At 43.4% G+C, this 13,593-nt stretch overlaps 1 protein-coding gene across 3 annotated transcripts; it reads left to right on the forward strand.

Moving 5' to 3' along the window:
- The first annotated feature begins 553 nt into the window (after nt 1-553).
- LOC118290560 (single-minded homolog 1) lies at nt 554-11,630 on the forward strand. Of its 3 annotated transcripts, none has more exons than XM_035618340.2 (12): nt 554-828; nt 1,620-2,119; nt 3,550-3,629; nt 3,727-3,816; nt 4,035-4,143; nt 4,560-4,645; nt 4,990-5,189; nt 5,435-5,541; nt 5,735-5,882; nt 8,516-8,672; nt 8,796-9,183; nt 9,662-11,630. In XM_035618340.2, the coding sequence occupies exons 2-12, from the start codon at nt 1,945-1,947 to the stop codon at nt 10,402-10,404; spliced, it is 2,283 nt and encodes a 760-aa protein (XP_035474233.1). In that variant the 5' UTR covers nt 554-828; nt 1,620-1,944; the 3' UTR covers nt 10,405-11,630. The 3 variants fall into 3 exon arrangements, with proteins under 3 accessions (XP_035474233.1, XP_047184823.1, XP_035474237.1); XM_047328867.1 differs by having other exon boundaries at nt 8,799-9,183; XM_035618344.2 differs by lacking the exons at nt 554-828; nt 1,620-2,119; nt 3,550-3,629 and having other exon boundaries at nt 3,735-3,816; nt 4,039-4,143.
- Nucleotides 11,631-13,593: the final 1,963 nt, after the last annotated feature.

Here is a 13,593-nt window from a genome sequence, read left to right on the forward strand (position 1 = left end):
TCTGTTTAATTATCATTAAAGTAATGAAAATTGTTGAAATGAATGTATTCTTTTTTCTGATGTATAACATCTGCTTTTTTTGTTTTGTTCTATGAATTCACCTTGGAAAAAAAAGCCTGTAGGTTTGATTCAGACTCTCAGCTGCAGAAAATTTCCCTGCCATGTTATTTTATGCAGATAGTTTTTTTTTTCATGCAGTTTGATCCGTGATCTCCACGCTAATGACAAAAACACAGGAAGATCACATCCAAGCTCACTACGGGCACGGCCTAGTGCCGTGCATACCTTGCCTTGCGCAGACACACACACACACACACACACACACACACACACACACACACACACACACACACACACACACACACACACACACACACACACACACACACACACACACAGAGAGAGAGAGAGAGAAAGAAATCGACGCCCACGGCAAGTGTCCAATCATTACACGGCTTCCAGTGGTTCCATCCAATCAGAGCGAGGAGGGGGAGAAAGGGTGGGCGGGGTCCCGATGCTGCTCCGGAGAGGGACGTCGAGGTAGTGGAGGAGAGGAGGCTTGTCGGGCACGAATGCCACTCGTTGCGCGTCCCTTATAATTTGGAGAGGTGTATGCAGCGCACGGCCCCGTTCGCCTTTCCAGGTGGAAAAATCCAGGAGGAGCAGAAAGAAAGAGAGAGAGAGAGAGAGAGAGAGAGAGAGAGCCGAACTTAACCGGGACCGCTGGTGAACCCGCGTCAGGACAGGTGAAATCCCCAGCAGGCTGCCGGCGAGGCCACCGGGGTCGATTCCGATACAGGGGGAGCGAGGCGCTGCGTCCGAGCGCGGGTAGGAACAACTGCACATGTCTCTCATCGCAACAAGTCTGAGTGCTGAGTGGATGTTTACTCTTATTTTTGTTATTTTCAAGAGAGATAGTGAAAAATATGGTTTCATAGCGAGGCGATATTGTGTCACAGTCGACCCCCCCCCCCCCCTCCCCTCCCCTCCTCACCGCCAAAAGAAAAACATGATGCCTTCAAATGCATTTGGATTCCTGAAGAAATTGAAATATCAATGTGCATATTTATTCAACGCCTGCAGATTTTTTAAAAAAAAATATTTTATCCTCAATATTAAATTAGTTGACGTTTGCTCTGCACCGAGAAAACGTTTTGACCAGTAGGTTGGTCTTGTGTCATATAGAATTGAAATGACAACACTTAAATCTAACATTTAGCTCAAATACATCTTCACATCCTCGAGAAATTAAAATTACACCTGCAACATTGTGATATACGCTCATGTTTTGCTGCTGTAACTGTTGTTATGTTTGTTAATGTATCGTTTTTCACACTGACGATGAAGCTGGCTGTTCCATCTCCCCCTCATTAATGTAGACTTGTGTTATGATTGATGACTATAATGAGGAAAAATTGGATCCTATAAGGGTTGGTTTTTTTTCTCCAGCTCCATTTGACACGCCGGCCTTGTATCATGCATAAATCCAAAAAAAAAAAATATAAAAAATGACACTGGCATCGTGTGCAGGCCTCTGCAGATCAAAAATGCATCGATGCTATTTTCCTCCTGCGGGATTCAGCAATAATGCTTTAATTGTTCCTCTCCCACCTCTGCAGGTCATGGATGAACGTCCCGCCGCTGCACCGAGGAGGTTCAACTTCACCCAGCTGAATCATCGCTGACTACATAAGGTCCCAGCGGGAGTTTATATATATATATATATATATATATATCTCTACCGGGGATATTCACACAGCTTGGATTCAACTTTATACAAATATATAGATATATATATATATCTATATATTTTAAAAAGGTGAAAGGTGTACACAATGAAAGGGAGGCACGGCGCAGAGGAATCCGTCAAGCTGCTGCTTGTGTGAATGACCGCCGCCGCCTCATCACGCAACAAGCGCTCGGGTCAGTGAACACGGCTGCGCAATGAAGGAGAAATCCAAGACGGCCGCAAGGACTAGACGGGAAAAGGAGAACAGCGAGTTCTACGAGCTCGCCAAAATGTTGCCCCTGCCGTCGGCCATCACCTCCCAGCTGGACAAGGCTTCGATCATACGGCTGACGACGAGCTACCTGAAGATGAGAATAGTTTTCCCCCAGGGTGAGCGACGAGCCCTTTAATTTAATTCTTCTTTTTTTTTTTAATTTAGAGCTAATTCACTGCATTTATTCATATCTATTTTTGTAAACGCATAATTTTGACCTTCTTCGACCAAGGTATGTGCAAAAAGAAATTAAGATAAGTCTGCTGAAAACTAGATATCTAAACCATAGCAAATAAAAATAGAATAGAGTATGTGAAGGGGGAAACTATAGGCTATACCTTCCACGACTCGATTTTATTCCCTTGGAAGATACCACAATCATAAAAAAATATTTTTTGTGTGTGATTTTAATCTGCAGATAAGTACGAATAATAAAATACAAATTTAGTTCTGTAATATCCTGGATTCCACTTTAGCTATTAACGATGATCGTGTAGATTAAAGCATAAAATTAAAATGAAATTGAAGTCCGGTTACTGAGGGCTCACATGGCTCACTTGAAGGCACACGCACGCAAATATTACAGGAATATTATTCCTCATAGAACTATATACAGGAAGTCTTAAGCTCGCTTTTAATTCGGTGTGTTCAAAGGAGAGACGATGTGCCTCCATCTTTTCTCCAGAGCCACTGCAGACTTCTTTGACCGCGTGACTGAGAACAAGATGGAGCAATTATTAAAAAAAAAAAAAAAAGGCCCTGCAAGGCTTTTAATCACCTGAAGCCATGTAAGCAGGAGACACACGCACGCGCGCGCACGCGCGCACACACACCCACACACACACACACACACAATAAAACTCCACTAGCCAGACTGAAATAAATAATAAATAAAAATAGCTTAAATATAAATTTTTTTCTTCCTTTCAATATTTTGTTTCCCTCAGCAGAAAAAAAACAGCCATTCTCCAAATCCCGTCACCTGAGAGCACGAAAATACTCTACACGTCCTATTTTTTATTTCCACTCAGGTGTACAGCAGGGGAGACGAACCACTAATACAGCGACGATATTGAGGCTCCACGAGATTTCTAATAAAGCCGAATGAATTTCAATAGGGAAGACATGGCTGCCTGCTTTGTTCCACTTACACTGGTACAAGAACATGGCCTGTACTCCGGAGGGACCCAAAAAAAAAAAAAAAAAAAGATAGGAGACTGTTTTTGTGGTAAAAAAAAATAGAGGAGTGAGATTAAAAAGAAAACAGAAAAACACAATTATTCATTAAAAAAAAATACTAATATGGGGAGCATGATTAAGTGAAATATTATCCTGCTGTTACAGGAGGGGACAGTAAATGTAGTAGTGTATGAAAATAAAAAATCAGGCATGCCTTTGACTTGAGGTGTGACACAGACAAAAAGCAAGACTTTTGTCAGTATAGGCCAATAATAATAATAATAATAATAATAATAATACTATAGATTTATTATAGACTTTGTGCATTGTTAATAAAAGTAAGACGACATCATGTCCCTGTGTGCAGGTCTGGGTGAGGCCTGGGGTCATACAAGTCGAAGATCTTTGGAAAATATCGGACGAGAGCTTGGATCCCATTTACTGCAGGTATATTCATATTTCCAGTATTGTTCGTCATCTACAGGGGGGGGGGGGGGGTACATCGTGGGTTTTTTTTAACACTAACCATGCGGTTTATTTACAGACGTTGGACGGATTCATCTTCGTTGTGGCTCCGGATGGAAAGATAATGTACATATCGGAGACCGCGTCGGTCCACCTCGGACTGTCTCAGGTCCGTTTGTGCAAACGAATTTATTAATTTCACACTATTATTATTATTATTATTATTATTATTATTTTCTGCGTGTCTATGAATCTGATAAGCTACATTTCCTACATCGTTTTGACAAGTTATTGCGCATGCAAATTCAAATTCAAAATAAAACAAAATAAAACGCCAGGCCCGTCAGCAGGCCTTACCGCGTTCATTACCTGAGTTCATCTCAACAGGTAGAGTTGACCGGGAACAGTATTTATGAATACGTCCACCCCGCCGACCACGACGAGATGACCGCTGTCCTCACGCCACACCAGCCCTACCACTCACATTTCGTCCAAGGTAAAACAATTTTAAATATATATTCGTTTCTCTATCTGCAATCGTATTATTACTCCTTGTGCCAATAGCTCCAGCAAATGGCTAGAATAATTGCTGCATGCGGACTTGTATCAACAGTGTTGCAGATGGGTATTAATAACACGGTATCTGCGCCAATAAGTGGGAGACGTACGCAATAACAATTCATGCAGGGTGCATTTGAAAATAGAAAACCGCTGTGTGTATTTTCATGAAAGCTTTTCATTTTGTGTTAATTCCATACGATCATGAAATGTAAAAAAGGAAATGCGCCAAATTGATCTGTTATCACACCATGTATTTCAGTATGCAGACGTATCCCTCTTCTCCACATATGAGTCTGTGATTGCACTCTCATTCATAATGGCAGTTTCAAATTATTTTTCCTCCTCCTGCAGAATATGAAATGGAGCGCTCTTTCTTTTTGCGCATGAAATGTGTGCTGGCGAAAAGAAACGCAGGCCTCACCAGTGGTGGATACAAGGTACAGGCAATCGAGTTGTTCCACTGTGTTGAGTTAACTTTATGTCAATTAACAAAATCATCAAGATTAATAATTGTAAAAAAAAAAAATGGCAATAGCAATATCTTCATACTGTTCTTTAGTTTTATTAACAAATATATATATATATTTCTTTAATGTCACTATGTCATAAGAGCAGCAGAGAACAATAATTTTAATATTGTTAACTATTATATACTATCAAAAATAATTATATTCCTCATTATTTAGTATAGCCTACCGATTAGACTAGATATCTAATTTACTGCACATTTTAATAAAAAGGACATTTCTTTATGCGCACGTCTCTTCGCTCTACATCTCAGGTGATCCACTGCAGCGGCTACCTGAAGATCCGTCAGTACAGTTTGGACATGTCGCCCTTCGAGGGCTGCTACCAGAACGTGGGGCTGGTGGCAGTGGGACACTCTCTGCCCCCCAGCGCCGTGACCGAGATCAAACTGCACAGTAACATGTTCATGTTCCGAGCCAGTCTGGACATGAAGCTCATCTTCCTGGACTCCAGGTACTACGGAGCTTAGAGCATCGTTATTGTTGTTTTTCCTCTCTTGCATTTCTACGGTGATAAAATATTTTGTGTGTAATCATTCCGATTTGATATGCTTAATGTTCACCCTCTAATCCCGAGGGATGCTTCCAAAATTGCTCACTACATGAGGCAAAGCAAAATCAGCGTGTCAAATTTGAAATGACCATGAATTGCAAAACCAATTTTTTCTTTTTAACCATCACTCCTTAATTCCTCTCCAGGGTAGCGGAGCTGACGGGCTACGAGCCCCAGGACCTGATAGAGAAAACCTTGTACCATCACGTCCACGGCTGTGACATCTTCCACCTCCGCTGTGCCCACCACCTCTGTGAGTTACAAGCCTTTCTCTATTATGCTTTTACAACAGCCCCCTCCCCAACCTTTTTTTTTTTTTCCTCAGACAATAACCGCTCAGGCAACCTGCTGCAGCCACCACGTGCAGACAATCACACACACACGCACACGCACGTAGTTAAATACGCTAATCTCTGTTTTCTCTCCGTTTCTTTTATCTGCCTCAGTGCTGGTAAAAGGCCAAGTCACCACTAAGTATTATCGTTTCCTGGCCAAGCACGGTGGCTGGGTCTGGGTCCAGAGTTACGCCACAATCGTGCACAACAGCCGATCCTCAAGACCTCACTGTATCGTCAGTGTCAACTACGTCCTCACGTGAGTCTCGCCACATCCCAACATCAGAGATATATCACATATATTTTGCATATGAAGCAGTTGTGTTTTATTTTTATTTGAATCTTACTTTTCGGATATTAGGTGATTACATTTGTGGCATTTTGGACTGAAATCCCTGAAATTACAGCCACATAATAATAACAACAACGGGAGGTTTACGGGGCTTTATGCTTGTGTTCTAAATGCAGCTGCATTTTTAATGTGTTTGCTGAGCGAACAGCATTGAATATTTAACTAGATTAGGTACAATCATATCATACACTCCTATGATCCATGCTCAAAGCTCACTCCACGGTACGACGGGTCTTTGTCTCTTGGAGAAATCCCTCCCTTTATCCCTCCGCAGCCTCTCTGTACAAATCCACCAAATACTGCAGGCTGCAGGGCTCAGGCAGTTGTGTGTTATGAGAGCACAAAGCACACTGAGGCCCTTAGAGACGGCAAGACAAACACCAAGGTTCAACCCCATCAAAAAACCTCTACTGTCACAATCGATCTGCAGTCCGAGGAAAGCTAAATCGATCAAACGGTGAACTAGGAATCAATAGCCATCCCATAGCTGCAGCGCATGTCGTATTTTCCTTGTTAGGTTTGGTTGATCCAAATGTCACTTGTGTCCATGTGTGTACGTGCGCGAGGGGAAAGAGATGGTGTGTTTGTGCGAGTGTCTGTGCATGCACGCATGCGTATGGCAGCACTCGAGTATTGATTTCTTCAATGCAGTAAGGAGAAAACAAAGTAACTGCATTAAAATGACAGTGAATTTCCAAAGGCATAATTAGGTCTGACGCAGAGGTATCCAAAAGCTCACACACGCAGCCAAGAGCGCACACACACACACACACACACACACACACACACACACAAAAACAATAACAAAAAAAGTAGGCTACATTAAAAAACAAACAGCAATTCAATCACCTTGCCCCGACTGCATTTTAGCCAAACAAGAATCCATTAATAAATCATGCTTGGAGCTCGGCTGGTGGCGTATTTCAGACACGAGGTGCTCTGACATTGACCCTGAGGTGGAATTCAGCTAACACAGCTGAGTTTGCACAAAGGCCCAACATTATTGGCTCAGACATAAGTCAGCCAGGGCACAGATAGGATGCAGAACCAGCCACCGCAACTATACCTGCAAGAGCAAATAACACTCACACTGTGCACTGGCTATCCAAACACCGCCTTTCCCCCAAGGTGTTGTACATAGAGAATGGGTCATATTTAGAGTCATATTAAAGAGGCTGGCTGTGCAGGGTCAGGGATGGGCCACAGGGTTTAAAATGCCAGGCAGCTGCTATTACATACTGTTGATGTGATAAGTTAAGGATAGGCTCATGTTTGCCGAACACTTGACACAAGAGCCTTTTCACTCCCTCGACAGTGTCACTTGGCTGGAGTTCAGCCACGGGACAGTGGGTTATAATGTCAAAGATGGTGCACCTACCCAAGTAAAAAGAGTGTCTGCAGTACAAGAAATTTGATTTTTTTTTGTTTTGAAGTAGGACGCCTGCAGAGGAGACTCCGAGCAGAGATCGCGCGTGTGCACGTGCATGCGTCTGTGCGCACATTTACCAATGTTGCTTTCTTGCCAATGGTTGTGCGGCTGAAGAGAATGATTAACTTGCTTCAAGTAGCCTGTTATTTTTTTCTCAGAAGCGGGGGAGGCCTTAATCTCTGGAATGTATCTTTCATGTTGTTTTCACTTCTCATGGTCCTGAGATCATTCATATCATAAAAAGGGTTTGTAAAACAAGTCTGTTCAGCCCTCTATATTCAATGTTGGCCTAGACGTCAGCTGCGGACTAATTACTGATATAGGTCGCTTGTTGCACTGTTACCGTCGGGACTGTTGAAAGGAAGTAAGGGGGTGCTCAGAGTGGGCGAAAGCATGCTGGCCGAAAGGTTTGAGAAGTTCTGAGGTGAACAAGTGACTCTTTGCCGAAGTGTCCCCTCAGCAAGGCACGCGGCCATCAATGCTCGGATGGAGCTGCTCAGTTGCCCGCGGCTTTTGTTTTGGTTTGACAACCCTAAGGTCAACAGCAGGTTGTGCACAGCGCTATCGTCACAATGCTAATGTGTGGACATCATTTTTTGCAGGTGTCATGTGCACCACCGTCTTAGTTTAGCGAGTTAGCTTGCTAACATTTGCTAATCCGCACTGAACACAAAGTGCAGGTGGCCGATGGTTGTGTCTTTAGTTTTGCAGACTGTATTTGTTGCGCTACAACAAAAGCTATGGTATTGCTAAAGATTAGCGTTTACTCTGATGGGGATGTGCATGGATGTTGCACACAATTTCATCAAACTATCGCTGTCCAGGTATTTCATGCAAAACTGTAAATGTCGACCTCATGGTAGCACTAGGGGGAAATGCCATGGGATCATCACAGTGAGTATGCTTCATGCTTTGGGGACCATGAAAATCTGTTCAAAATTCCATAAAGAAATCCTTCCAATAGTTGTTGAGATATTTTAGTTTGGACCTACGCGGGGGACCGACTAACATTGCCAACCCCGGGATGGAGTTTTTTTTGGCCACAAAAAGTCCCAACTTGATGAACAGAGGTTTAAAATGTTATTCTTATCTCTCCAACATATATTTTCAGGGACACTGAGTATAAGGGAATGCAGCTCTCTTTGGACCAAATGAGCCCCACCAAGCCAGCCTTCCCCTACGCCAACAGTCACACTGAGGACAGGAAGGGCACCAAGTCACGTCTGACCCAGGCGAAGGCCAAAGCCAGAGTGTCACCCTACCCACAGGTAACAAACAGATTGTTTTGCAGAGCTGAGACAAGTATAGATACTTGGTGCAGGCTTAATTGTTATAAAGCATGTCAAATCACAAACTCTCCGAACCGTGGAACTTTTCTTGTTTCTGTCTAGCAGTTTACCGCTTTCAATCCAGAGCGTTCGGAGTCAGACCAAGACAGCCAATGGGGAGGAAGCCCTCTGACAGACTCCGCATCTCCTCAGCTGCTGGATCCCGGTGAGGCCACGGAGGCATCCTGTGCCTACCGACTGTATCCAGACTCAGGCTCCCTGTGCTACAGCCTTGGTTTATCCGAGGAAGATCTCGCCCATGCGCAAGCACATCCCCACACCACCACCTGTGACCGCGTCCGTTGCCAGAGCAGCCGCTACTTCCTAGGAACCCCCCAGTCTGGAAGAGAGGTGTGGTGGGACGCCACACGCTCGGTTCTCTCGCTGCCGAAACCCTCGGTGGAGAACAGCGAAGCCTACGAAATCACATCCTACCATGGAGCCATTCACGGTGAGGTGTTAGGGTTGAGACAACAGCCATCTGTCTCGGAAAATAGCTCTGGCCTAGCTTCTCCTGGTAGCTGTTTTTCAAATGTTATTATGGGACATGCTAAGTTGTTTACGGCGCCTCTTGCCAGGGTGCCGATTGCTACCATCTGTTCAAAAATTGCCTGCAATTGAAAGCCAAGTTATTTCACATTTCACATCCTCAAACAGTGAAACAACCCCCACTGGGTTTCTGCCAAGACATTCAGTCTAATAAACCATGATTCTATATGCGTTTAAAGTAGAATTGTGCACATATACTATACTGTACATACACAATAATGATTCATGGTTTTAGCGACTTAAAGTATGAGAAGACAAATAAGGCCATTAAGGCTTTTCACACACATTGTAAACTAGGGCATAAGGGATTGATTTACCAATTAAGACAGTGTAATTTATTTCTCTGTCTTGAAATGTGACCAATTAAACTCTCCTTACAGGACGGGGCCACTGGGATGAAGATAGTGTGGTGAGTTCACCTGACGGAGGCGGGTCCACCAGTGATTCCGGTGAACGTTACCACGGTGACCACTTCCGCTCAAGCCCCCGTGAGCCGAGCAAGATGGAGACCCTAATTCGTGCCACGCAGCAGATGATCAAAGAGGAAGAGAGCCGGCTGCAGCAGCACAAGGCGCCGCTGGACGTCTCAGGGCTCGCCAAAGCTCATAGCCCCTGCTTCAACTCCTCACTACCCCACCACTCGCAGCTCACCATGCCCAGTGTGGTGTGTCGGGGCCCTGGGGCCCCCAGTATTGACCTCCCCTCTGAGCGGCTACATCACCGGGATGGCGTCAAAGTGCTGGGCCCCCATGACAATGACGAAAACACAACCAGTCCCGTTTCTCTCTCTCGTCTCAGCAGCCCCAGCTCTGATGGGATGCCCCGGTCGGGCCTCTCCCTCACCAAAGACTACATGCAGACTGATCTGTCCCCCCACGCTTCACAGCCCCAGGGAAGCCCGCTGCTCTATTCAAACCAGGAGAGGCAGCCACTGGACAGACAAGCAGCTTATGCTTTGACTGGGTACTCCCTGGAGCACCTGTACGACCCAGAGAACCTGCGGAGCTACTCGGGTCTGGCCTGTGGAGGAGTCCAGTATGACGTGGCACCTCATGTGAGGATGCAGGCTGAGCAGATGCAGGGACACAAAGCCACCTCAGTAATCATCACCAACGGGAGCTGACGACATCTGGTGCAGAGAGGTCCTGTTCTCTAAAAGAGGATGTCACAGTAAGGTGGTGCTGTATGCACATTTAACACTGGCCAGGCACTTGATGGAGATGGCAAGACAATAAAAAAAAAGAAAAGAACAAAAAGGTACCTGCACTGGGCTGATGCGCTCTGTCTGGCTCATTCGGTGCAATTTCTGTTTTCGTCAGGCCTGTGTGTCGTACGATTTTCTAAGACTCTGAAAGGACTAGTGTTGAAAAAAAATAACATTGGGTGCAGCACCTGGCACAAGGCGGAGGGTTTGTTCCATTACATAGGAATACAGTGCTGATTTAATGGCAGCGGGCTGAATTCCCCCCTCCTTGCAAAGGCGACCCAAGTTTTGAGTCTGGTTAAACATCAAACCAGCGTTTCTGTTCCAAATGTCTTACGCGTCATTGGCCATGTGAGTTAATCTGTCCTAGACACGATTTCCGAAGGCAGTAAGAAAAATGTCTTGTTCCATTGCCCCTTCACCTGAAAACTCCATTGCACAGAGCATAATGTTTGACACATGACGTGCAACATGGGAAAGGCGAGCATTTCACTATTGTAATATGTCAGTGTTTCCTGGTATTTATTTGTCAGTGGGCGATTTTCTGTATGTGTCATTTCTTCCTGTCCAAGTAGAAACTTTACAACTGGTGGCATTAAATTAGTTTTGGTGTTTGGATTACACCAACAATAGATCAGAGAAAAAAAATCAAGTGGAAAGTGACAGAAAAAAATGCCTCTGATATGTAAAACTGTAAAATATGCAGGACAACTTTAATCTGTTTTAACGTGTATGTGATATGCCCACACTTAGAGCGCAAAGAGATTACAAATCCACCTCACTTGTAATCTCCCCATCGCCTCTTAATATATACGTTGTATGTATCGATTTGTTTACATATCAGAGTATAATTTTTTCCTGTTTTTACCAAAAGCTTTACCCAATATATAAGCATATGTAGAGTATGCTTTAAATTTTTTAAAATTGTTCTTGAAGAAAACCCATTTGTTTTTGTTTTGTCATGAGAGTCTAAAGTGTTAAAATGATTGATACCAACTTATCTAAAAGTATGATGAATGTCTTTAGTTTCTTATTTAATTTATGATGTAAATATCATCACACAATGAACTTTTGGACAAGGAGTGACACGATTATTTATTAATTGGTTAAAAAGTCTCTTAAATCTGAATACTGTTGCAAACAAATAACTTTTGACTCTTGTTTTTTGTCCTACAAGCTGTTTTGAATGAAACAACACATAATACTGCTGCATCAGATTTTCCAGACATACTATAGATATTGTGATTGATGATGACTATGTGTTTTTTGTAACTTTCATCTTGAATTACTTTCAAAAACCGTTGGGAAAGAAAACCTTCGAAGTCTGCAACCTTAAAGAATAGGTCTGAAGTTATTGTATATTTTTCTGCAAAGAATGAAAAGATGTAAAGCCACAAATATATAGTTGCATTGTGAAGGGCAACTAATTGCCAAAATTACTCAGAAAGGATTAAATGGTCCATTTATTGGAGACTAATTACAGGGGCGGATGAATACACATTTGGTACATTGGGAGTATTTATGGCAACAGGACAGTGAGCAACAGTGTGGCTCACTGTCCTGTTGCACCGGGGGGATAGGTCGTCCCCTCTGTGATGTGTTTTTATATAAGTTATACAAGGCTTTAGATACACAAACAATACTTGTTGCTAGGCTCAATCTATTGATGGTTTTGGTCATTTCATAGGACTTAATAAAACACAGTGTAGCAAAAGGCCTTTTGGGGGGATGCCTGACAACAAGCGAATTCAAAGAAGGCTTAATTGCAAACCTCTAGTGCAAGAAATTAGTACAAATCACTACAACAGCAAACTACTGTGACTACTGAGCTGACACATTTTAAATGCACTTGCGGCAACACGTCCCCGCTGTTGGGAGCAGCTGAACTCACACATTTAGCAGCTCTGACCTCCGCTCGGAGGCAATTTCTCTGCCATGTATTTCAATAATGTATGCAAGTAATTCACATGTAGCGGGAGAACGGACCTGCCTGCCTGTCTGAGCTGAGAGGGAGCTGGACTCAGTCCGGGCCCTGGATGCAGAGCTTCCATCAGTCACCGGTGACATGAGCATTTGATGGTCTGCCAGATATCACTGCTGCTGTCATTCCAGCAGGCAGGGCTACCACGCCACTCCGGTGTTGACATCACTGAGGTTTAGGAAAGGTGTGTGTGTGTGTGTGTGTGTGTTTATTGCTGAGATACTTCAATAATAAGAGGCCCAAACCTTTCCTTCTAAACACCGGGGCCTTTTGCCCGATGTGCCCTGGAGGCTTTCACGTGTAGTCGGCTGCAAATGCAGCCAAACACTGGGCCTTTTGCCCAGACTTTGCACACTTGCATACGCCTCGACACTCACCTAAACCCCTCCTCACCCTTCCACCCTGGACGCTTTCTGTCCCTCCTCATTCCTACAGAAAGAAACCAGCTATTATAGAGCCTAAAAAAACATATTACACAGAATGGTGGAGCTGAAAGACGCGGTTGGATCCTGTGCTAATGTAAAACTAGCAGAAATACAAGTAAAAGTCATGCATTCATATGCTTTATCAAGTAAAAAGTATTTAAGAACAAACAGTAAATATACTCACACTGTCAGAGTGTAATTATATCATTCATAATATGAATGGAGCTAATTGAAACTACTAGTATCATTAGTGGTTCTATTAATGATTAAGAAATCATTCACTCCAGCTTTGCACATCAGTTATTTGAACAACATTTGGTTTGCTAGGTTGTAAAAAAAAATTAGAATCTGCAAAGTAACTATAGTTAGAGGGGAAGTAAAATAATATGTATCATAAAATGGGCTCCCTCAAAATGTCAAGTATATTGAGTAAAAGTATTTTTTGGTATCCACACTGCAAAAAAGTGAAGAACTAAATTTGGGAGAGGTGGGTAACGCATTAACACCAGAGACCTTTCTTAACCTTTATTTTTTCTTTTTTTTAGGAGTGTCTGCAAAGGTGACTGCAGGATTACAGATTTTAAGGAATGGAATAATTTCAAATCTGGAATAAAACAAAGGATCGATGATGTCACCGCACGAGCAGATGTGTTATGCTAATCATTTCCTCACTCTCAGGAAGCCCTCACGATGCACCGCGGC

This window comes from Scophthalmus maximus, chromosome 18 (assembly GCF_022379125.1).
Source record: "Scophthalmus maximus strain ysfricsl-2021 chromosome 18, ASM2237912v1, whole genome shotgun sequence".
Taxonomy (NCBI): Eukaryota; Metazoa; Chordata; class Actinopteri; order Pleuronectiformes; family Scophthalmidae; genus Scophthalmus; species Scophthalmus maximus.

What these genes read in the sequence shown, in the direction of transcription:
- LOC118290560 (XM_035618340.2), top strand. Translation starts at nt 1,945, where the DNA reads ATGAAGGAGAAATCCAAGACGGCCGCAAGGACTAGACGGGAAAAGGAG. An exon ending in TCCACCTCGGACTGTCTCAG is followed by an intron (nt 3,817 to 4,034) that starts GTCCGTTTGTGC and finishes TCATCTCAACAG; the next exon opens with GTAGAGTTGACCGGGAACAG. An exon ending in CTACCATGGAGCCATTCACG is followed by an intron (nt 9,184 to 9,661) that starts GTGAGGTGTTAG and finishes CTCTCCTTACAG; the next exon opens with GACGGGGCCACTGGGATGAA.